The following is a 25898-nucleotide window of genomic DNA, read 5'->3' on the forward strand; positions in this document are numbered from 1 at the left end:
TGGTCTCAAATGCCCATGAGGGAGGATTTGTTGTCTTCCGGAATGGTCAACGAACCTTCAATCGTAGATAGTTCTGCAAGTAAAAAAGATGATCTTGGGAATCTATTGGAAGGAAAACCCTGTACAGAGCTGTCTCTGTTACCAGATCAACCAAAAATATGTGCCAAAGGTACTCTGGGACATCTTTGTGTAGCCGGTAGAACTGCAAATAAAGAGGCTTCTTCAAAGTGTTTAGAGGAAGAAAAAGTTACTAATGATGATGATTTCCTTGAGCCACTCAGGAAATCCTTTAGCCGGTTTTTTCTCCCTTTGCCTGAGTCCTGTTCAAAGGAAAGTTTGTCAGAATCCATGAAAATTCATCAGTCGGAGGAAGATGTATGGGAAAGGGGCCCTAAGAAAGATGGACATTCCTTTTCTTTCAGTGGAAAACTACATATTCCATTTTTCCGAGTTCTTAGTCGTTCTGAAAAGCAGCAACATTTAAGAGAGAAAGGAAGCATTTTTCCTTTGTTTAAATTTCCTTTCACTGACAACCATAATATCACTGTTAATGACCAGAATTTTCATGGCTCAGCAGTGATCATTGATGAAGAGAGCCAAAGAAATTGCCATGAAGATGCCAAATTTAATTCAGTAAAATCTAGTTCAGTTCTAAATATTCATAGTCATCTAGGGAAATTTGGGGGTATAGAAGAATTGAATAAGCATGACCAAATAAATTGTCCTGAAGATGCCAAACCCAATTTAATAAAATCTGATTCAGTTCCAAACAGTAATAATTATATTGGGAAAGTAAGAAATATAGAGGAATTAAATTCCAGTGACAACACAGCTGTAGATAGTTATAAAAGGGTTATATTGGCCATCCCTGGAATTTTGCCCAAAGAACACATAACTTCACATTCTTCGGGAGAAAGTAAGAATTTTACACAAGTAACATCTTCAACAGTATCAGACTCTTCGTTAGAGTTTACGTCTATCATTTCAAAATCAACATTCGTTGATGAAATTAGTGAAGACAAAATTGTAGATAAAGCATCCGAGAAAAAAACCGAAGGACTCCTTTCTTGCCTGTTTAGACTTTCTTCTTCTGAAAACTTGTCTAGTCAACAAGAATTAAATTTGAAAAATGATGACTCTCATCACAAGAATAGTACCCCAAGCTTACTCTCTGGAATATTTAACTTTATATCAAATAGCAATATGACTGATTGTAAATCAGATGAAGCAAAGTCCGTGTCTTTAGGTGTCATAAACAGTTTGAATGAAAATAAACATTTATGCTTGAATGAGGTCCCTGTTACTTCATGTGTGACTTCTGAGAACCAGATGAACCATGTTGAAAAACAAGAAACTTCTGACTTCACACAGAGCTTCTTATCTTTGCCTAAAGCAAAATATGAAAACATACCATTATTTGAGGCTTATGTTGATAATCATCATGGCCCTCCCACAAAGAGAAACCAACAAAGCGAAAAGCACTGCCCCTCTTCTGAGAACAGTGTACTTCACTGTGCTCTGGGTGTTCAGCAAGGCCTCTTAGAGAAACCTATGTCTAGGAGGCTGACGCCATACCATGTTCTTGAGGCAGAATTACCTGAAAATTCAAACAAGTTAAATTCACCTGTACAAAATACCGAAATTCTTAATAAATCAAGCCACTATCAGGCTTTTGAACAGATGAACAGTACTTTGTGGTTTGAATGGGATTCTGATGTGAAAGATTTCTCTAAAAATTCCAGAAAACTTCAGCCAGTTTATCATGTATTGAATCAAAATACATTGCCATCAGCTGATGTTTTCTTGAGGCCAGATTCAGAAAACCCAGTAATAAATTTTTGCCATCAAGATCAAAGTGCAGATATTTTAGAGTGGAGAACAAATGCAAACAATGTCATTTGGTGTGACTTACCATATGAATCATTCAACCAGTTTGCATTTAATGAAGATTACTTATTAAGAAGTGATATGTGGGCAGTTAACTCATATGGAAATTCTTGTTCTCTTCCAATTAATGAGACTAAGAATTCACTAGAAGAATTGCCCATTGACTTAAGTTGTTCTTCAAGTTATGAGAAGACTATATGGCCCATAGTTGATCAAGAATCATTAAAAATGAATGAAAACTTTGTTTTTTTAAATTTTGATTATGAGTACCAGGGATGGTTGTCTTGTCTTGAAAATGGAATATGGTGGCCATCAGAGGATGGGGATTATGGACATTATATGTACCATGATGGTCAATATATCTATTCTCTCTTCACTGATTCAACTGGGCAATATGCATATTTGTTTACAACTGATTGTTCTTATCAAGAATATTTGAATTGTGAATTGCAGACAAATGATCTATCAAGTATTGTGTTGGATGACATTATATCTGCCTGTAGTTTTAAAGTCCTTGATGAGGAAGATGAGCTTATGTGGTATGTTGATGAGGAATCAATTGATGACCCTCTTGATTTATCTGTAATTTTGCCAAGAAGGGAGAGACTAATGTATATAAATTTAGAAACTTTTTCACAGGTACTTGAAGAGTCAAGTTATGGCCAAAGGGATCAACCGTTAGATTTTTCAGGCTATAGTCCTTACCAGTATAAAGAAGATTTTGGGTCTTTCAGAGAAAGGCTATATGGTTCTGAAGATGTTGAATGTGTATTGGACCTGAGAAATCAGCCCCAAACTATTGGTAATGATATTTTAAATGGATATCAAAATACAAAGGGAAATAAGAACCAGCCTTTAGCTGAGGATTCATCAGTTCATCTTTCCAGTTTCAGTTGGCTTCAGTCTTCTTCTGAAGAAACAGCTTCTTTGGTTTATCCTGAAAATATGACTACATGTTCACAGCAAACAGATGAGATGCCATCAGTGAACAAAATGACTTCATTATTTTCTGTTTTGGGCAGCTCGGTTGGAAGGACTTTGAATTTTGATGAGAATGAATGCTTAGAGACTCAGGACATGCAGAAAATGGATCAGCAGTCAAAAGTAGCAGAGCACACAAATGATGATCTTAAGTCATTTATCTTGACTAAGCAATTGGAGGGTAACTCTCAAAATGAAGAAGACAGTCTTCTCAAGAGGGATTTAGATATACAGATAGTATCCAATGTTCAAGAACCAGAATTTACTAAAAGTGTAAAGCAAAAAAATAATAGCATTCATGTAAAAAAAAAAAGTTTGTTAAAATCTGTTTCCCAGGTAAGCCAGGCTAAATCAGGTATAGAAGATGATGACATCATTAGAATTGACCCTATTTCAGTTTCTCTTGCCTCACAGTTTAGTAGAGATGACCACAAGAATTGTGAGCTTTCCCAAGTCCAGTCATTCAAAGAGTCTGAGAGAACATTGTTGAAAAGTACATTGAGACTCTTTGGCCAGAGAGAAGAATCTTTAGTAAATACAAAAGCAAATGAAAACCAGGCACCTGAGTTTTTGAACCTCTTGAAAACCCAAGTGAATAAAAAAGAATCACCAGACTTGGAAAAGCATAGTGATAAAAATGGAAAGATACCATCTCAAGAAAAGAAAGAATCTTCTGGAGTTTCAACTTTTTTGGGTAACCTTGGAGATTTTTTAAAAACCAATGTATCCCCCATGTGGACAACCAAAAATATGTCTGTTTCTTCAATGACTTACAAAGATGAAGTTGGGTCAACTCCTACTTCTGTACAGCTAATTAACGAGGATGTTGGGGACTTTCCTGTGGTACCTATGTCCTGTAAAGAGAAGGTTAGAGTGAGAAGTCTGAAAAAACAAGCTACTATTGATGACAGTGTGCTAAAGGAACCATCAACTAGGGAGATCCAGGGTAATAATTTGACTAGAAAAGAGGCACCCTTCAGAGACAGCCTAATCCAACAGCAACCAAACCCATCTTTCTCAGCAAGTTGTCTTAAAGAGTTTTCCAGAGATTCTTCATTAGAAACTAGTGGTGTGTCTAAAGTGTCAGAAGATTCAAGAAGTAATAAAATGTCTTTCGATAATCTAAGCAGAACTTCAAATGAACAAGAAGATTTTTCTGACAAAGACTGTAGTTTTTCACCTGCCACAACATCTCCATCACAACCAAAGTTACCAACCAGAAAGAGTGCATTTTCTTTTCTGACAGGATCTGAAAAATCTGAGAACAGAGCCACTTCTGCTCTCCCAAGAACCAAATCTCAAGTAGAAGGTCTATTCACACTGCCTTCCTTTTTTTCCACTACTAGCTCAAGCAATAAGAAGGATGCCTCTCAGAATAGTTCTACTTTTAGTTTCTTCAACTTATCCTTCTTGGATGAAAAGAAGCAGACTCCTGGGGAAAAACAAAATCTTTCAACTGTTGCTCCAGTGGCTTCCCAGCCCTGTAAGAAGTCAAGCATTTTTGTAGACATGGGTGACACAATGACTAGAGAAGGTTCCAATGGCAATAGAGATAGCAAAACCCAGGAGGTAGTTCATGAACAGCAAATGGTCCCTAGTGTTTCCTGTAGCAACACCATTGAAATTGCTTCTGTCACACATGAACTCAATGTAGAGAAGGATTGTCAGGGAAAATTGAGTTCTAGTTATGAACTAGAGTCAGCTTTAGCAGATTTCCATATCAATCAATTGCAAAAAGACATCGTTCCTCACTCACCAGGATTTCAGGCAAAAACTGAAACACTCTTTAATGGCCCAGAGACCCTCGGGGTAGCTTCCCATGAAAAAGAAGCCTTCGACCAGGAAGACTTCCCCAGTGACTCAATGGCCAAATATTTTTCATTTGATAGACATTTGAGTGAAAAGCTCAGTGATTTAGATACTTGCACTAACCACCACCAAGTTGAAAGATTTACTAGTGACCAGTGGAACTTGCCAGTAGAAAAGGCCCACAGTGAGACTTTACCACAGATCCTAGAGCCAGCCTTTTCCCCTGCAGAGTCAGAGTGTGCAGAATGCCCCCAGAGTCAAGATGGAGATAGAGGGGAAGACAAGTCGGTGATGGGCTCTTCAGTAGAAGTGCTTTCAGGGTTTGTGACCAAAATGAAATCTTTATCTGAGTGCTTAATTGAACCCTCCAAAACTTTCTCTGGACTTTTCTCCCCTCCTAAACCTCCAAAGAAACACTCCCCTGTCCCTCTTTCTTGTGGTCTATCATCTCAGCCCCTCACAAGTGAGTTATTTGGAATTTTCGAAAGTCCCAAACCAGAGACATACAAACAAGAACCATCTATTCCAGCTACTTCATGGTTTCAAAATGGTTGTTCCAGAAATGCTGTGGAATCAGTACCTCCAGAAAGTTTGTGGACAGAAACTGCCTCTGCAGTACTCAGTTCAGAATCTACTCTCACTGACTGTAGAATGATTGTGGTTACTACAAAATCAGACACAGATACCTTGACAGATGATCCTAAACTGACAACCAAAATGGAAAACAATAATATTCCTGAAAATATTCCTAAAAATATTCCAGAACTCCAAGATTCTGAAGCAGTTGGTGCTGCATCTTCTCTCTCAGGCAATTGTACTGGGCAAAGAGTCTTGTCTCTGAGTGATGAAGAAGACATAGGGATGTTACGGGGTACAGCCACAGAGGCATTATTGGAAGTAGAAAATATTTCATTGCCTACCAAGTTGCATCCAGATTCTACCTGGATTACCAAAGAGCTTTCTCCCCCAACAAAGCAACTTCTTCCTCTTGAGCCAGTGCCAGCTATACAGCCTGCCTCCACAAACCAAGGCACCATGGAGCCGCATGCAACTAATTCGTTAGTAACCAATACTACACTTTTTGATGAGGCAAGTGTCAGCCAGAGCACTTTGCTGGAAACCCAAGGGTACCTTTCTCATCCTCTCCTGGAGAAACCTATGCTTTGTGTGGATGAAAGTTGTGGGATACTTCATGCCCAGAAAGATCCACCTGCAATTCCTCAGGAAACGGAGCAGCCAAGACCTCATTTTGAGATTCCAAACTTGACCAATTGGCCAAAACTCCGCTTCCCATCCTCTGTTGCTGACTATGGGAAACCACTGAGCTCTTTATTTTCCCTGCCTTCCCCCTCTGGCAATACAGTAGCAAAGACTGGTTTAATATCCAGTTTTGAGAAGTTGTCAACTCTGTTTGAGGGAGGCAGTGAGAGAAAAGAGAGTGTACTGGCAGGTGATCTAAAACTAGGGTTTGGAAAGAAGCTGGATCTTTCATTTCCATGGCCAAAAGAGAACAAAGGGATCCCTGAGCAAATGCCTGCAGAATCCTCCCCTCCAATTTTGTTTATCAGGAGTGATCAGGACTCCAGTGAGGATAACAAAGCTATGGAGCCTTCTCAAATATCTAGGGCCAGTGCTGAGCCAGCTAGGGCCTGTGTCCAGCCTTCTGGGATCTTTGAGCAGCTGGAGGCCAGGCCAAGCGTGTGTGCCCTTGGGCTTTCAGGACATGGAAAAGTGGAAAACCAGCAAGAAATCCCAGTATCAGAACCCTTGAGTACCAAAGGCAGCAAAATCTTTGACCCCACCTATCCTTCAGGAAAACGTGAGAAAGAGTACTGCCTTGTCTCTGAGGTACTTCACCAGCCAGAACAGGGGGAGGCAGTTTTGAATGTACATCATCCAGTTACTCTGAATGGCATCAAGGAACCAAAGACCAACAAAAGGCCTGTTATCAACTAAAGCATCATAAATGGTTTTAAGGAATTGACCATTTATGATGCAATGACTTAGTGGTAGTTTGATCATAGCCTGCTTTTTATCCTGCCTGTGTCTTTTCCTAACACCTGAGCTTCATGTTAATTAGAGATTAAGATATAAGAAGTAATGTATGGGCCTTTTTCATCCTCTCCCTTCTTTCTCAAATATAATTTATTTATTGCAACAGAGAGCTTCTTGCCTAAAGGAAAAGCTAGGCTCTGGGATTTCCTTACTCTGGTTTACTCTGTCTTATATAATGTGGAAGGGAGAAGGGAGGTCAGGGAGAGGCAGCAAGGAGTTGAGTGACATTAACTACAATCACATGAGAGGTTAGGATGCTTCCTTGGGCCTTAGGCACTTATATCTGTAAGAGATGGGAAAGACCTTCTATTTTGCTTTGTTTTTCTAAGTCTTTTAATATGCTTCCTGTAATGGCAATGAGGATATTAAGTAACGTACAAAGGATAGCTAGAGATAATTTATATTCCATATCCTATTTCACATGGATTTGTATAGCTTCTTCCAGGGTATCACTCTTTGCCTTTTATTATCCTTGAGATGTGGGTTTGATAAGTCCTTTGATTGAAGTCTCACAGGAACTCAGGACTGTCCTTTGCTATAGTCCTTTAGTCTGGAGCATTGTGCAGAGCCCAACTGCAGAGCATACTATTGTTTCCCCTAAGAAGAAGCACCATCCAGTGCAGTTTTAGAGTGTTTCTCTAACCTCTGACCCAAACCTGTCCAGAAGAACTTTAGAGATTCTGTGTATTTTTGTGTTGGGAACTATTCAGAATAGTGACAGTGACCTGCTTTGCTACCATGGAATAGAGAAACAGAAATCAGTCTGAAAATACCAGAGAATTTGGATGAATGAGGGGAAATCTCACTGGAAAACAACAATGATTTTTCTTGATTTGGCCGAGGATAGGCATAAGCCCTTTAGTTAAAGGCCTGACTTTGTGGCAGGGAAATTTTTTGTCCTTTTGGACAAGGAGGCTTTCCAGCAGGGACACAGAAATAAAATGAGGGTTCCTGACTTGGGATTGAAATATCCATCTGGGCTAGGATGTATTTTGCAGCACCTCCTCAAGTCCTTCCATCTTCAGTAGGTCTGAATCCTTTAGATAGGGCTGCTTTTCTTTCCACTATGCCCTTTTGCCACCATTCATGGCCCCTTTCTCTGCTATTATTACTGCTATCTCTCATAGCAGGGTTTCCTTTCTTGGCATGGTATTTCAGGTGATTGAGAGAGGGTTGAGCTGGCCTCTCTTCAGGTACAGAGATGCATTAATATGGCCTTGATCCGTATCCTGAAGTTGGACTTTGTCCCTTTTGTACAGAACTGAGCCATGCTCTGAAAGCATCTGAGATACAGATAGGGAAGTTCATCTCTGGGATACTCCTTTTGCTGCCAAGAATATCTTTGTAGGATTAACCTAGGTAAGACCATCACTCTGTGGAATTTCTTGGTCCTGGCTTCCATCTCACAATGTTACCTAATTCTTCAGATGACTGAGAAATAATTGAAGGAACATGTCCACTCTCCTTGGCTCAACCCAAGTAATAGATATTCACGTTTGTAATGGTAGAGGAGGAAATAGAGTCCTCAATTTAATAAATTATAGAAAAAGGGAGTGGAGTTCATTTTTCCATTTTACAGTATAAAAATTATAAAGTTTTATTCATAGCCACTGGACAGGTTTCTTTAGAAGACTAGGTAAAGAATTTTAGGGGTAAGCAACAGGCTATTTCAGTAATTCTTGATTGTGTTCACATGTATCACACTAAGATAAAGTATTTTTCAAGTAAAGTACAGGGCTGAGGTTAACTGCTTTTGAAGAACCCTTTATGTTGTCTTTTTTCCTGTTGTGGTTCTGCTGATTAGAGACTAGTTCTGCTAGATTGTGAAGTTTGGTCCTCTCTTCCCAGGAACCTCCTGTTTGTGATCCATGATCCTTGGCACTGATATAATCATTATTTCCTGGATTTATCCATACTTTTGCTCTGATCCTTGGTTTGTATTTATTTACTCATCTGTCTTCCTTTCATTCTCACAGCCCCACCAGCAGTAGTAGGTATGGCTCTTCTTGTAATGTGAGTCAAGGAAGCTCTCAGCTGAGTGAACTAGACCAGTATCATGAACAAGATGACGATCATCGGGAGAGGGACTCAATTCATTCCTGCCACAGCTCTGGCAGCTTCTCCAGAGATGGCCAAGCAGATTTTGGAGAACAAGAGAAAGCCTCAGAGGTGACAGATGAAACAGAGAAGAGAGCATGTGAGCCTAAGGAGATTAAAGAAGATACCACATCCCATCCTCCCCCAGATCTGGTGCTACACAAAGACCATGTCCTAGGCCTCCAGGAGAGGTAGGTGATGATTGCCCTGAGTTGCTCACAAGTCTTCCTCAGTATCTGTCCTGTGGTATTGCTGAATATAGGTGCTTTTCATTTGTTTTTTTATAGCTGGGTATGGTGGTGGTCATAATTCACCCACGCTCAGCTCTGCACTGCTTCATTTGATTGTTGGTATAATTCCCAAGATATTTTAGGGAAAGTATGAAGAACACTTGAGTTTCTTGTGCATCGTTAGCTGCAGTATAACAGGCCTTCTTGAGTCTGCAGTTTTTAGTTTACTAGTGGGACCTCTGAGTCTGGAACTGGCCTGAGCCCCGCAGGTTGTTTTATTCACAGGGGCTGCTTTGGTGCTTTGGGCTGACTTCTTCACTTATTTATGTTTTAGCTTCTTTCATGAATGTTGATTTTTTTTCCTCCCTTAAAAAGCAGGACAGAGTTAAGAAAGAATTGGTCTGGAAACCACATCTAGCCTGCCCCTCTGTTGCCCCAGGGCCTGACAGTGTGCTTGGCAATTGCTACCTATAAGAAAAATGTAAACTTGTCCTTTTAACAGTCTTATAATGAAAGTCAGTAAAGAGTTTGAGTATTGTTATTATTGAGCTAAACTGGTCAGTTGAGTACCTGATAGGTTGGGGCAGAGCATGCTTTCTCAGTCTTGGCATTATTGACATTTTGGGCCAGGTAATTCTTTGTTGTAGGGAGATGTTGTGGACATTATAGGGCATTTAGTAGCATTCCTGGTCTTTACCCACCAGATGATGATCACACAACACCTGGTTGTGATAACCAAAAATGTCTTTGGACATTGCCATATGTCCCATGGGGGGAAAATTACCCCCAGTTGAAAACCACTGGGGTAGAGTGATAACGGTCAGGGGTGACATGGATTCTGAAATTCCAAGGTATAATAAAACCTCTCACTGAAAGACCATAGCAGTAAGTACTGATTATGTAGTAAAGGTTAGGGAATGATTGGTACTTCTGCTCCACCCCTGGATTAATGTCTGGGTCACATACCCTTCTGAAGATGTAAACTTATTTTTTCTTCTTCTCTTTCTCTGGTGGTTTATCTAATAGGCAGGGTATGCAGGAGACTGTTCTCTGGGTCAACCTCCCTACTGAATTGGTGGCCCACTGGAAGACAGACCTTCTTTGTAGATATTAGACTTCATAGATATTGTTGTCATAGTCAGAGCTCTTGGTAGAGCAGCAGAAGTGCCCAGTGAGAGTGAAGTCTGGTTCTACTTTGGCCAGAAGTGCCCACAAATGTGTTAGAACAGTTGATCCAGTTAGATGGCACCATAGCTTAGCATATATTTATTTGTGTAGATTGTTGTTGCCATGGTTGTAGACTCCAGTGGGAGAAAGGAGAAGCATTGTAGGCAAGCATTAATCACTGTTCTACTGTTAAGAACCTGTATGATGACTTGTTCTACTACCAGGTAGCATTTCTGTCTCAGAAATTCTTATTGTTCATTTGCGAATGATCCTGAGGTAGCTCAAGGAATAAGATCATCACAGGAGAAGGGCTGTAATTTTTTTCCTGGCACTTTTCATGTTGTCTAGGAATTGGTAAGCCTTCCAAAATACCTGCTGCAGCAGGGAAGATTTGCAGGAACAAACTTTTGCCCCATGGATGCTATGCATAACCTCCAAGTGAGGCTGGTGGTCTTGAAAGATAGTAGGGTAAGAGAGTTAGAATGGTTCACTCTATACCTCTCTCTATAGTTCCAACTCTTGGCATTGCCTCAGAGTCCTTGCCATTGCTTATAGTGTCCTGATCCCTGACTGTCCTAATGAGTAGCCTCACTGGGAAAATGAAAAGGGACGAAGGACCAAAGGGAACAGAAGAAAAGCTAAAAGGAGTCATTTTAGAGAAGAACTATTTTCACTTTGGGTATTCAGGGCTATTACTCTGTTTAAGTGGCCGGAATCACTAAACAATGTAGACATGAATACAACCCATTTTATTTTAGGTCTTTGGCAGTCTTGCCTTGAGCACTGTCACTTTGTGGCCTGAGCTATTTTTAAGGAAATTTTTTTCCTTTCTTACAAGTTTTCCTGAAAAGAATGCAGTTTCACCAGTTACCCATGCCAGAGCACACTGGATTCGAGCAGTTACCAAGGTTCGACTCCAGCTGCAAGAGGTAGGAAATCTGTTATTCTGGTACTGGTTGGGACACTTTTTCCTTTGAAATTGGGAGACATATGGTGCCAGAAAAGCAGGCAGTGATTAGTCATCTCCTTATAGTGTGCTTCTGGGAATGCACAATGATTCAGGCTGAGCCTTGAGAGATGGGAGGTAGCAGACAGTTGGCTTTCTTCTATCTTATATGCTGATTATTGAAAATCAAATAGACCTAGTTGGTTGAAAGCCTGAAGGTGAAGTTGGATGCTTATTTTCAGGATCATTATCATCTTGAGACCATTTTATTTTGAGCTTAGGACAGAGGACGATTTCAAGGCTTCTTAGGTCAGTCATTTCTCTTGGCAAGCCGGTTCTGGTACTACTGTCTGACCTTTTCAGGGCCAGAAACAGTGTTAAAAAGTTTCTATGAGCTGCCCTAATTTAATTACTACATCATCAACACATTAAGATCTGAAATAGTTTACAAAAGGAAAAATTAAAGATAAATATTTTTAATTCTTAGCATTATAAGTATTCTTTTTTTGTGTGTCAATAAAAATGGGCAGTCTTCAGGTAAAAAGGATATTTTTAAATCATGACAAGTGGCTGTCAATAGTATAATAATTGTTAATGTGTGAAAACACACACTTTAAATAAATAATGTATTTTGAAATAATTTCAAATTTAGGGAAAAGTTGTAAAAACTGTGGTAAAAGAACTCTGGTATCCCCCTCACCCAAATGTCTCAACTGCTGACATTTTAATAGTAAAATTTTCCTTCATCACTTCCATTATGATCCATTGTGATCCATCTTTTTCTGAACCTTTTGAGATAAAGTTGGAGACTTGATGCTCTATCACCCCTCTGTGTTATTTCCCAAACAAGGCTTCTCTCTTGTATAACCACAGTACAACCATCCAAATCAGGAAATCAACAGTTAACACACCACTATCATCAAGACCCCATGTGAATTTTATCAACTGTCCTAACAATGTCTCTCTCTTTTTTTTTCTGGTCCAGGATCCAATCTAGGGAATAATACTTGACACATTGCATCTAGTAGTCATGTGTCTTTATTCTCTTTTAATCTGGAACACTTCCTCAGTCTTTCCTGTCCTCAGCAATTTTAAATGGTACAGGCTTTTCATTTTGTATCATGTTCTTTAATTTGAGTCCATCCAATGTTTCCTTGTATCTAGACTCAGCCTGTGCTTTGTTGGCAGGCATTATACAAAAATGATGCTGTGCTTTTTTTCAGTGCATCACATCAGAAAACACATGATGTCGTCCTGTCCTATTCCTTATAATGTTAACCTTAATCACCTGATTAAGTTTGTATCTTTCAAGTTTCTCTATTGTAAAAGCACTATTTTTCCCTTTGCAATTTTTAGTTTTTTTGTGGTAAGATACTCTGAGACTCTGCCAAAATCTTGTTCCTTGTGAAATATCTTCCCATCAGCTAAGCATCCATTGATGACTCCTGTCTGAATCTATCACTACCATGGTGGTTGCCAAATGGTAGCTTTCTATTTCCGTTATCTTTTCTACATTTATTAGTTGGCCTTCTACTCTAAGGAAGAGATTTCCGTTTTCCATTAATTTATTTGTATCAGTATGGACTCATGAGTTCCTAATTTATTACATGAGTTGTAATCCATTACTATCATTATTTATTTTGATGCTCATATTATCACAGTTTCATACAGACAGTCTTAATTTGATCCTTGAGGGAGAAGATACTATTTTGATAACAAGTGAAAAAGTTGCTGCTTTGGAGAAAGCATTTTGAACACAGATGCTTGGATGTTTCCATTTGTGTGTGCACTATGTATTCTTTTGTTACTAGAAAACAATGTTACCTGTAAAAACTCATAACTTCATGTTTAAAAAACTTGGAAAGAGACTATTAACATATTAAAAATCTTTCAAATGAAAAATTTCAATGAGGCTTGAACTCATTTTTTAAAATGTAAAAGTATTTCTGACTTTTGCAAGAACTTCTGGCTGACATCAGAGAAGGTGTAAATTTAGTGGCCCATTTCAACAAAATCTTTGAATAATTAGCATCAAAGGACCAGTTGCACTTCTTTCATTTAATTGTTCCTGTTTGCTAATGCTGCTGTTATGCAAAATATCAGAAATGGATTGGCTTTTATAAAGGTGGTTTATTTGGTTACAGATTTACAGTCTGAAGGCATAAAAGTGTTAAGGCATCAAGACGAGTATACCTTCACCGAAGGAAGGCCATTGGTGTCCAGAAAACTTTTGTTAGCTGGGAAGGCATGTGGCTGGCACTTGCTGATTGTGGTTAGTGTCCCAGCTCCTCTCTCAGCTCCTGTGTGTCTTGGTTCTTTCTTCCTAAGCACCTGGGGATCCTGGCTTAGCATATCCCGGGGCATACCTTGGGCTTCCTCTCTTAGCTAAATGTCCTTCTGTCTGCATCTCCAAGCACATCTAAGCATCAGCATCAGCAAGCATCTGGTACTACAGTAAACTAATCAAGATCCATGCTGAATGGGCAGGGCCACACCTCCATGGAAATAATCTAATCAGAATTATCACCTGCAGTTGGGTGAGTCATATCTCCATGGAAATGACCTAATCCAAATATCCCACAAGATTGGATTAAAACATGTCTTTTGGAGGGACATAATATATCCAAACTGGCACAGATATAACATATCTTTTCCAGGTATGACAGCTATGAAAACCAAATATTGAAATAAATTAAATGTGGAACCAGGCTTTCAAATCATTCTATAACAAAATATTAAACTTAAGATTTAAAAAATAAGGTGTACAAACTCCAACCCAGCAGTCTGGACTCCTGAAGACAATTATATAATAATGTAGATTACAAGGGGTGACAGTGTGATTGTGAAAACCTTGTGGATCACACCCCCTTTATCTAGTGTATGGATGAGTAGAAAAATGGGGATAAAAACTAAAGGACAAATGGGGTGGGATGGGGGGATGATTTGGGTGTTCTTTTTTCACTTTTATTTTTTATCCTTGTTCTGGTTCTCTCTGATGTAAGGAAAATGTTCAGAGATAGATTGTGGTGATGAACGCATAACTATGTTATCATACTGTGGACAATGAATTGTATACCATGGATGATTGTATGGTGTGTGAATGTATTTCAATAAAACTGAATTTAATAAAAAAAAAAATAAGGTGTAATGTATCATTCTGCTTTCATTAAAAAATATTATTTCTACTGCTGATATTTTTAGTGACAGCAAAAATCTTTTTGTACCATTAATTTAATTTTTAAAATTATAAATGTTTGTTTCTTTTATAGTTTTTACATTTTAATTTTTAACAATATAAGTAATATATTAACCCAATTGTACATGTATATAATTTTTGAGGGAATAAGTATACATATATTGAGAGTTGTATGCTAAAAAATTTTTCTATGTATAAGGCTGCCTAATCACAAATGTTGGGAGTCTATTGATCTAGATTAACTTGAGGTAAATAGTTAAAGTGAACATTTATGGATTGGATGTCATAATACTTATTAATTTTTTATTTCTGGTTTTTCAGAAGTAAGGGTCTTGAATTGTTATAAAGGAAAGTAAAATATATAAACCTCTCCAAGTGAAAGAAGAGCTTTGGATAAGAAAATTAAAAATGTATTGGAGGAGAAACAGCTTAAATTATGACTTTTCTTTTTCAGAGGTAATTCAGAGACTCTCAAAAAGAATAGTTGAAAACTGTTGCCAGATCTTAGAGTCATTCAGGGAAAGTCATGGTTTACCTAAGAATTGCCAAGAACTGTTGATACCTAATTGAATAAGAAAAGAATGGTGAAGATTTTTTTTAAATTCCGTTTTATTGAGGTATATTCACATACCATGCAATCATCCATGGTGTACGATCAACTTTCACAGTACCATCATATAGTTATGCTTTCATCACCCCAGTCCATTTTTAAACATTTTCTTTACACCAGAAAGAATAAAAATAAGAACAAAAAACAAAAGTAAAAAAGAACACCCAAAGCATCCCTCCCATCCCACCCCAATCTTCATTTAGTCCCTGTCTCTATTTTTCTACTCATCCTTCCTTACACTGGGAAAAGGGAGTGTGATTCACATGGTTTGCTGAAGGTATTTTTAATACAGGTAATGTAACTGGCATCTGGATACAAGTGGCCATGAAGAGAAAGATAAGTCAGGGTTTAAAGGAGCTGATAATAATTTAAGATAGAGGCAGAAGTATACCATTTATACTTAAGATGAGATTTGCTGACAGATTGGTTGAGATTGTGAGACAGAAGTTAAGCACAACAGGGATTTTTTTCCCAGAGTAATTGGAAGTTCCTCCTAGTTATTCCCTCATCCCCTGACCAGGATAATCCATTTCGTTAGTTTTTTGTTTATTATTCCAGAATTTCTTTATGCAAATATAGGCAGATATGAATATATATCCTAACTGCCCTCTTTTTTAATATGCACTGTGTGTGTATACATATATGTATGTTTACACAACTGAAAGCGTCTTGCCTTTACACTTGGGAAGTCTTCCATATCAGCTCTAATAGTGTTTTCATTCTTTGTTTTTCACACTTGTATAGTATACCACTGGATAAATGTACCACGGGTATTTAACTAGACCTCTGTTGATGGTCATTTGGTTGTTTCCAGTCATTTGCTGTTACAAACCATGTTGCAGTGAGTAACCTACATATCCTTCTGCATATCCAGGGTACATTTCAGAAGGGTATATGTGTTTGTAATTTTGGTAAATATTGCTATATTGCTCTCCATATTTTGGTGGCTCGAAACAACAAAGATTTGTTTCTTGCTCATGCTACATGTCAAGGGGTTCTGCTTTAAGTTGCCTTTCCTCTGGAATCCAGGTGGATGGAACAGCCAGCATTTGGAAGATTGCCAGTCACAGGGTAGAGGGAAAGAAAAGATAACAAAGGAAAGAGAACAGAGTAAATTGCACATTGGCTTTTAGAACTTATACCTGTAAGTGACATACATCACTTTTGCTCATACTTCCTTGGCTAATGCAAATGATACAGCCATATCTAACTTCCAGTGAGTGTTACCAAGAAAGTTGTGGAAAGAGAGAGGAATATTTATGAACAGCTTTAATGGCTATCCCTAAGGGTATATGCCCTCTGTAGGGGTTTACCAATTTATATGCTTACCAGTAAGTCATGAAGGTGCTTTTTTCTTCCCAGACCCACCAAAGGAGTGACTTCTTAAACTCTTGCATTTCACTAGTCTGCTGGTGATGGTGTCTCAGTAGAGTTTAAATTTGCATTTCTTAATTAACAGTGAATTTGAGCATATTTTCATTTATGTAAAGGCTACTAGTATTTACTTTTCTGTGAACTGTCTATTCATAGTCTTTGCCTATTTTTCTACTGAGCTGTTGGTGTTTTTCTTATTCATTTTCAGGAGCTTTTTATGTTTGAGGGAAATCAACTCTTTGCTTGTGGTATGAGTTGCCATTATTTTCTCAGTGTCTCATTATGAGGAAATTTTTAACCTTAATTAACTACATTTCCCTAATCCAGAAAATGATAATGATAGTACCTTTCTCTTAGGATTGTAAGCCATCATTTAAAAAAAAATGGAAATCAGAAAAGGTGATACTTCGATGGTGCCACGTTGCCTTCACAATAGTATAAAAGCTTTATGAACTAGCTCATTGAGTCACATTGTGACTCAGCTCCAAACCAAGAACGGTTTGTTACTAGTCTTTGGTGAGATAAGTACTGAAATTGAGAGTGGTGAGCATTTAGAGTCAATTCGACAGTTGATACGACATCGCATGTGATCAGTGACCTTCTTTCATTGAGCAGGGTGCGAACCGTGTGTATTAGTTCATGACATACTGGAATAAAAAACCAGGTCCTTCACCAAAAATAGTTTGAAAAGCACTGATATAAACCATACCTACCTTTCCAGCCTTACCTCTTTCTGCTACCTTGTTTAGGCAACCTTCTCAACATACAGAATTATTTATTTTTCAAAAATTCTCAGACACATTGCACTTGCTGTTTCCCATGCCTGGAGTACTTTTTCTCTTTCTTTACCTAGCTAACTTTTTCATTCACATCTTTTAAAACATAGCCAGGTGTCAGTTTTTTTGGATAAAGCTTCCAGACTAGATTTGGGGTACCTCTTTTATGCATACTTCTTCTGGCTTGGCATTTACCATGATGTAATGGAGTTACTTGTTTACTGGTGTATTTTCTTCTTCTGTATACTCCTTATGAGATCTTGAGTGCCAGGGCTATGCTTTTTATTGCTGGTATTGTAGAACCCAGTATAGAACCTGGCATAGGGTGTTTAGCCACCCTTTTTTGGATCCTTAACTAGCCAGAAATGCCCATCAAAATTTCCACAGAAGTTTCAATGTGCTTCTTTATCTTCTTATAATTAATCTTATTTATTTTCTCTAAGGCTTGTCACTTATAGCCAATAATATAAAAAAAATCTTAAATAGTCACTTTGTCTCTCTTTTCTTACATAATTTTTATATACAGAATATAAATTATACTAAATTGGGATTTTTTATTTTCTCACTTAAATTGTTTAAGGTTATATAATATTATATATTCCAGGTTATAAAATATTTTTTGAAAACAAAATATAATGACTATTAATAGATGAATATTAGTCTGTCGTATGGCTCGTCCATAACAATTCCTCTTGTTTATTATTATAAAGAATGCTATGATGAACGTCATGTACAAAAATCTCTGTTTTCATTTGTGATTATGTTACTTTTCATTTCTAATTAGCCTAGTGTGCCGGTTTGAATGTATTACATCCCCCAAAACACCATTTTCTTTGAATCTTGCGTGGCAGACTGTATCAGTGTTGATTAGACTGTAATTCTTTGAGTGTTTCTGTGGAGATACTACCCACCCAACTGTGGGTGATGACTCTGATTGGATAATTTCCATGGAGGTGTTACCCCTCCCATTCAGGGTGGGTCTAAATTAAATCACTGGAGCCATATAAATGAGCTGACAAACAGAAGGAACTCAGTGCAGCTGACAGTGACATTTTGAAGAGGAGTTACAGCCAAGAGGGACACTTTGAAGAATGCACAGAAGCTGAGAGACAGTTTGAAGATGGCCGTTGCTGACACTTGCTCTGGAGAAGCTAAGAGAGGACAAACACCCAAGGGCAACTAACAGTGACGTTTTTTAGGAACTGTAGCCCAGAGAGGAATGTCCTGAGAGAAAGCCATTTTGAAACCAGAACTTGGAGCAGACGCCAGCCACATGCCTTCCCAGCTAACAGAGGTTTTCTGGACACCATTGGCCATCTTCTAGTGAAGGTACCCGATTGTTGATGCATTACCTTGGACACTTTATGGCCTTAAGACTGTAACTGTATAACCAAATAAACCCCCTTTATAAAAGCCAATCCATTTCTGGTGTTTTGTATCCCAGCAGCATTAGCAAACTAGAACACCTATCATCATCAAAATAGATACAAATAAATTACTGAGTTAAAGGATGTAGGCTTTTGATAAAATTCTAAATTTTTTTTCAGCAAAGTTTTTCCAGTTTATACTTTCAGCATTTGAATGTGCTGCACCAACATTGAATATTATTATTTTAGAAAAATTTTACCAACTTGGCAGAGGAATGGGTATCCTATTGTTTTAATTTGCATTTCATTGATTGTGATTTATTTTCCATAAGTTATAGGTCATTTATAATTCTTTAGCGGATAACTGTATGAAATAGACTTTCAGGAGCTACGCTAGGATTCTGTCATCCCTGTAAGACTGTTAGTGACTTGAGGGAGGAGGTCATGTAGGGTTGTCTCTTTATTCTTAGGGATGGCTTAGTACCTGGCCATATGTACTTAATAAGTGTTTTATGACACTACTAATGCTGATGAGGCAGTAATGTTGGTAATGTGTGTGGGAATAGATATGAATCTGTCCCTTATTTGGCTTAGCTGCAGCAAAATATGGGGGAGGAGGTGAGACTTTTAGCTCTAGAAATGGAGTTTGCGGTTGCAGCAGGTGGGTGGGTGTTGCAGTTGGAAGAGACAGTGAAGGAGAAGGCATTGAGGTGGGCCATGAGGAAGACTTGACAGGAGCTCTTGGGAAGCCTTGGTGGGACCTGATGGTTGCTTACGAGCTGAAGGAGAACTTTAGTAAGCAGGGATAGCACTGAGCAAGAGATTGAAAGGCCTGTGTCCAAATGGAGCAATCCTAGGAGATCCAGAACCACAGCTGGTCAGTCTGAGAAAGGGATCTGCATTTTCTCAGGGAAGGTCACTAAGAGAGAGAACTAATTGACTCTCCTGCAAAATTCTGCTCTTACTTGTGACTCTCTCTTGAGCAGAGAGACCTCCGTTTTGTCCTTTAACTGAAGCTCTGTAAAAGGTGTCCCCTTGGAGAAAGAAATGATGAGGTTCAAGAAGAGGGCCCTTGAGGGCCCCACCTCTTACATTTAATTGTATCAGGAAGATGTTGTTTACATAACCTTAAACTACAGGATTTTGCTCTGAACATGGCTGGTTATCTTCATTTCCTGTGCCTTGACTCTTTGTCCTCATGTGGACTACTAATTCCTGATCTCTCCTTTTTCTCACCATCTATCAGCCCTGTCTCTAACCGTTGCTATTCTAACACTTAAAAACAAAACCAAAAAAATGCTAAAGAATGTTTTGAGTAAGTAAGATATACAAATGTAAAAATTTAATTATACAAAAGGATAGGTATAATGCAAGGTTTCCCTTCTACAGGGAGGTACTCCCTAGCCTCCAGTCCCCTCCCTAATTGTTATCTATGTTTTATGAACTGTTCTGTCCATTTGCAAGCAGGTGTATTTGTGTGTGTGTGTGTGTGTGTGCGCGCGCGCGCGCGCGCGTATTACACACATTGTCCTGTACCTTGCTTTTTTCATTTACTGGTATATCTGGATTTTTTGTTTATTAGTACAAATAGAGCTACCTCATTCTTTTTAAATAGCTACATTGCATTTCTGTGGTTGTATTAGAATTTGTATGTTCTACACCTGTTGATAGATCTTTTAGGTTGTTTCTAATATTTTGCTACTACCATAATGTTGCAAGGCAAAACCTGTACATAAATCTGAATACTTAAAGACCTCTCTTTAACCACGGCTTTTGGTGCCCCGCTTCATTGTAACTCCTACCGCAACCCACTAGTGGTTACCACACCTTACAAACTATAGGGTGACCTCACATAGACAGGGCCCTATCTGCTGCTCTGAATACTTTGAGACAGCCCCTTGCCCCAACAGGCTTCTTCTTCCCTTTGGCAAACTGTGGTGTCCAGAACTGATACATTCTCTACCTTCTGGCCCTGACTGAAACCTGGATATTTTCTGAATCCCTCTTTCGTGGAGATGATGCCGTTTCTTATGCTCCATGTACATACGCCCCTAGTCAGGAGTGGAGCTTGATTTTCTCTGCCTCCTTCTGTTACTTCCAAGCCATTCCTAGAATCTTGCATAACCCATTTCCCACACCCACCTTTTTTGGTGGTGATTAGCTTCCATCTTCCTCATAACTCCCATTTCATTCACTGAGAACTTTAGCTTAGCTTAATGTGGTACCTTCATCATAGTTTTCCTTTTATTCTCAAATACTGCCACAATTTTATCATTATTATCCCAGTAACCAGATTTATTGAATACTACTATGACTCAGACATTATATCAGGGGCTTTACATGCATTACCCAATGAATTCTCATGATATTTTTATGAATTAGGCTTATGTTATTAGCCTATTTTACAGATGAAGAAACTGAGGCTTAGAAAGATAGGAACATGTCCAAGGTCACCTAGCTAGTAACTGGTAGAACCAGTGTTCAAATTTACATCTGTTTAAACTCAAGAGCCTGTGTTCTTAAAACTATTCTTTATTGCCATGATCTTAGAATCCTGTTTTCCAAAGTGTGTTCAGTAGGACTTTAGTCTCTGGAGATGTTAATGGCTGTTATGTGAGAAAAGGTCACATAAAGGTCTAACATTATGTGAGAATGGTCAAAGAAATTTGGCATACATTGAGTTTAATAGACAGTAACACCAACAGATTGCTTTACTGTAGGATTTCTCAGCAACTTGAATCTACTTATGCCTGCTGTGATTTTTCAAGAGAAGAATATAGTATGCACAGCTTTATTGCAAACTTATCTGACCATGAAACTCTTTTTTGGAAAAGCATTTTGTCGACTAGCTGTCCAAAGAATACACTTGAGGAAAGTTTGTCTAAGGAGATTTCAGTGTTACCTATACTTGTTGTCCTCACTATCTTACCTAACTATCACCCCTGAACTCACTGTAGCCTGTTTTTTATCTCAATTCCTTCATTAAAACTGCATTTGTTACGGTCATCAGTGAGTTCCTAGCTACCTCATCTGGTGGTTTCTCTTTAGTCTTATTGGATCTGTCCGCAACATTTGACACTCTGAACACTATCTCCTGTTTTGGCTCTGAAGTCTCTTCAGTCTCCCTTTTCTGATTTCTCTTTTTTGCTCACTTCTTAAATGTTGGTCTTTCTAGGGTTCTTTCCTCAAATCCTCTTTCATATAATTCTGCACATTCTTCCTATAAAATTTCATTCATTACATCAATTACCAGCTATATGTGGATTGCTTTTCTCTTTGTATTCCCTGGTCTAGAACTCTCTCCTGAACTCTAAACCCATATTTCTAACTGCTTTTTGGACATTGATTTGTCCCATCAGCAGCTCAAATTCAACATATCCTAATCAAAAGACATCATCTCCCATTCCAAAACCTGATTTATGTCCTGTATTTTGTTCTCATGCTCCCCAAATCAAGCCTGAATCCACTATGATTGACTCTTTTTTTTTTATCATCATTTTATTGAGATATATTCACATACCACGCAGTCATAAAAAACAAATTGTACTTTCGATTGTTTACAGTACCATTACATAGTTGTACATTCATCACCTAAATCAATCCCTGACACCTTCATTAGCACACACACAAAAGTAACAAGAATAATAATTAGAGTGAAAAAGAGCAATTGAAGTAAAAAAGAACACTGGGTACCTTTGTCTGTTTGTTTCCTTCCCCTACTTTTCTACACATCCATCCATAAACTAGACAAAGTGGAGTTTGGTCCTTATGGCTTTCCCAATCCCATTGTCACCCCTCATAAGCTACATTTTTATACAACTGTCTTCGAGATTCCTGGGTTCTGGGTTGTAGTTTGATAGTTTCAGGTATCCACCACCAGCTACCCCAATTCTTTAGAACCTAAAAAGGGTTGTCTAAAGTGTGCGTAAGAGTGCCCACCAGAGTGACCTCTCGGCTCGTTTTGGAATCTCTCTGCCACTGAAGCTTATTTCATTTCCTTTCACATCCCCCTTTTGGTCAAGAAGATGTTCTCCGTCCCACGATGCCGGGTCTACATTCCTCCCCGGGAGTCATATTCCACGTTGCCAGGGAGATTCACTCCCCTGGGTGTCTGATCCCACGTAGGGGGGAGGGCAGTGATTTCACCTTTTAAGTTGGCTTAGCCAGAGAGAGAGGGCCACATCTGAGCAACAAAGAGGCATTCAGGAGGAGACTCTTAGGCACAAATATAGGGAGGCCTAGCCTCTCCTTTGCAGCAACCGTCTTCCCAAGGGTAAAACTTATGGTAGAGGGCTCAACCCATCAAACCACCAGTCCCCTATGTCTGTGGTCATGTTAGCAACCATGGAGGTGGGGTAGGCGAATACCCCTGCATTCTCCACAGGCTCCTCAAGGGGGCACTACATCTTTTTATTTTTTTCCTTGTTTTTCTTTTTTTTTTTTTTTTTAACTTTCCCTTCTTTTTTAAATCAACTGTATGAAAAAAAAAGTTAAAAAGAAAACAAACATACAATAAAAGAGAGGTCTTCAAAGAGACCATAACAAGGGGGTAAGAAAAAGACAACTAACCTAAGATAACTGCTTCACTTCCAACATGTTCCTACTTTACCCCAAGAAAGTTACATAATATAGCAACATTTCTGTGAACTTGTTCCTACTATATCCATCAGAAATTAACAGACCATAGTCATTTCTGGGCATTCCCAGAACGTTAAATAGCTTATCTGTTCTTCTTGGATTATTGTTCCCCCTTCCTTAATTGCTCTCTACTGCTAGTTCCCCTACATTCTATATTATAAACCATTTGTTTTACATTTTTCAAAGTTCACATTAGTGGTAGCATATAATATTTCTCTTTTTGTGCCTGGCTTATTTCGCTCAGCATTATCTCTTCAAGGTTCATCCATGTTGTCATATGTTTCACGAGATCGTTCCTTCTTACTGCCGCGTAGTATTCCATCGTGTGTATATACCACATTTTATTTATCCACTCATCTGTTGAAGGACATTTCGGTTGTTTCCATCTCTTGGCAATTGTGAATAATGCTGCTATGAACATTGGCGTGCAGATATCTGTTCGTGTCACTGCTTTCCGATCTTCCGGGTATATACCGAGAAGTGCAATCGCTGGATCGAATGGTAGCTCTATATCTAGTTTTCTAAGGAACTGCCAGACTGACTTCCAGAGTGGCTGAACCATTATACAGTCCCACCAACAATGAATAAGAGTTCCAATTTCTCCACATCCCCTCCAGCATTTGTAGTTTCCTGTTTGTTTAATGGCAGCCATTCTAACCGGTGTTAGATGGTATCTCATTGTGGTCTTAATTTGCATCTCTCTAATAGCTAGTGAAGCTGAACATTTTTTCATGTGTTTCTTGGCCATTTGTATTTCCTCTTCAGAGAACTGTCTTTTCATATCTTTTGCCCATTTTATAATTGGGCTGTCTGTACTATTGTCATTGAGTTGTAGGATTTCTTTGTATATGCAAGATATCAGTCTTTTGTCAGATACATGGTTTCCAAAAATTTTTTCCCATTGAGTTGGCTGCCTCTTTACCTTTTTGAGAAATTCCTTTGAGGTGCAGAAACTTCTAAGCTTGAGGAGTTCCCATTTATCTATTTTTTCTTTTGTTGCTTGTGCTTTGGGTGTAAAGTCTAGGAAGTGGCCACCTAATACAAGGTCTTGAAGATGTTTTCCTACAATATCTTCTAGGAGTTTTATGGTACTTTCTTTTATATTGAGATCTTTGGTCCATTTTGAGTTAATTTTTGTGTAGGGTGTGAGGTAGGGGTCCTCTTTCATTCTTTTGGATATGGCTATCCAAGTCTCCCAGCCCCATTTGTTGAAAATACCATTATGACTCAGTTCAGTGACTTTGGGGGCCTTATCAAAGATCAGTCGGCCATAGATCTGAGGGTCTGTCTCCGAATTCTCAATTCGATTCCATTGATCTATATGTCTATCTTTGTGCCAGTACCATGCTGTTTTGGCAACTGTGGCTTTATAATAAGCTTCAAAGTCAGGGAGTGTTAAGTCCTCCCACTTCGTTTTTCTTTTTTAGAGTGTCTTTAGCAATTCGAGGCATCTTCCCTTTCCAAATAAATTTGATAACTAGCTTTTCCAAGTCTGCAAAGTAGGTTGTTGGAATTTTGATTGGGATTGCATTGAATCTGTAGATGAGTTTGGGTAGAATTGACATCTTAATGACATTTAGTCTTCCTATCCATGAACATGGAATATTTTTCCATCTTTTAAGGTCCCCTTCTATTTCTTTTAGTAGAGTTATGTAGTTTTCTTTGTATAGGTCTTTTACATCTTTGGTTAAGTTGATTCCTAGGTACTTGATTTTTTTAGTTGCTATTGAAAATGGTATCTTTTTCTTGAGTGTCTCTTCAGTTTGTTCATTTCTAGCATATAGAAACATTACTGACTTATGTGCATTAATCTTGTATCCTGCTACTTTGCTAAATTTGTTTATTAGCTCTAGTAGCTGTATCGTCAATTTCTCAGGGTTTTCTAGATATAAGATCATATCATCTACAAACAATGACAGTTTTACTTCTTCTTTTCCAATTTGGATGCCTTTTATTTCTTTGTCTTGCCGGCTTGCCCTGGCTAGCACTTCCAGCACAATGTTGAATAACAGTGGTGACAGCGGGCATCCTTGTCTTGTTCCTGATCTTAGAGGGAAGGCTTTCAGTCTCTCTCCATTGAGTACTATGCTGGCTGTGGGTTTTTCATATATGCTCTTTATCATGTTGAGGAAGTTTCCTTCAATTCCTACCTTTTGAAGTGTTTTTATCAAAAATGGATGTTGGATTTTGTCAAATGCTTTTTCAGCATCTATTGAGATGATCAATTGATTTTTCCCTTTTGACTTGTTAATGTGTTGTAATACATTGATTGTTTTTCTTATGTTGAACCATCCTTGCATGCCTGGAATGAACCCCACTTGGTCATGGTGTATGATTTTTTAAATGTGTCTTTGGATTCGATTTGCAAGTATTTTGTTGAGGATTTTTGCATCTATATTCATTAGGGAGATTGGCTGGTAGTTTTCCTTTTTTGTAGCATCTTTGCCTGGTTTTGGTATTAGATTGATGTTAGCTTCATAAAATGAGTTACGTAGTGTTCCATTTTCTTCAAAGTTTTGAAAGAGTTTGAGTAAGATTGGTGTCAGTTCTTTCTGGAAAGTTTGGTAGAATTCCCCTGTGAAGCCATCTGGCCCTGGGCATTTATTTGTGGGAAGATTTTTGATGACTCATTGGATCTCTTTGCTTGTGATGGGTTGGTTGAGGTCTTCTATTTCTTCTCTGGTCAGTCTAGGTTGTTCATATGTTTCCAGGAAATTGTCCATTTCTTCTACATTATCCAGTTTGTTGCCATACAATTGTTCATA

General features: G+C 38.4%; 1 protein-coding gene across 4 annotated transcripts in view; it reads left to right on the plus strand.

Moving 5' to 3' along the window:
* The window catches only part of UNC13B (unc-13 homolog B), a 322323-nt gene that overhangs the window by 200678 nt on the left and 95747 nt on the right, over positions 1-25898 (plus strand). For all 4 annotated transcript variants that reach the window (XM_037850969.1, XM_037850970.1, XM_037850971.1 and 1 more), the window contains 2 exons: positions 8709-9020; positions 11065-11155. In XM_037850969.1, coding sequence (XP_037706897.1) covers positions 8709-9020; positions 11065-11155 — 403 coding nt within the window. The remainder of the gene's footprint in view (positions 1-8708; positions 9021-11064; positions 11156-25898) is intronic.

This window comes from Choloepus didactylus, chromosome 10, assembly GCF_015220235.1.
Source record: "Choloepus didactylus isolate mChoDid1 chromosome 10, mChoDid1.pri, whole genome shotgun sequence".
NCBI lineage: Eukaryota > Metazoa > Chordata > Mammalia > Pilosa > Megalonychidae > Choloepus > Choloepus didactylus.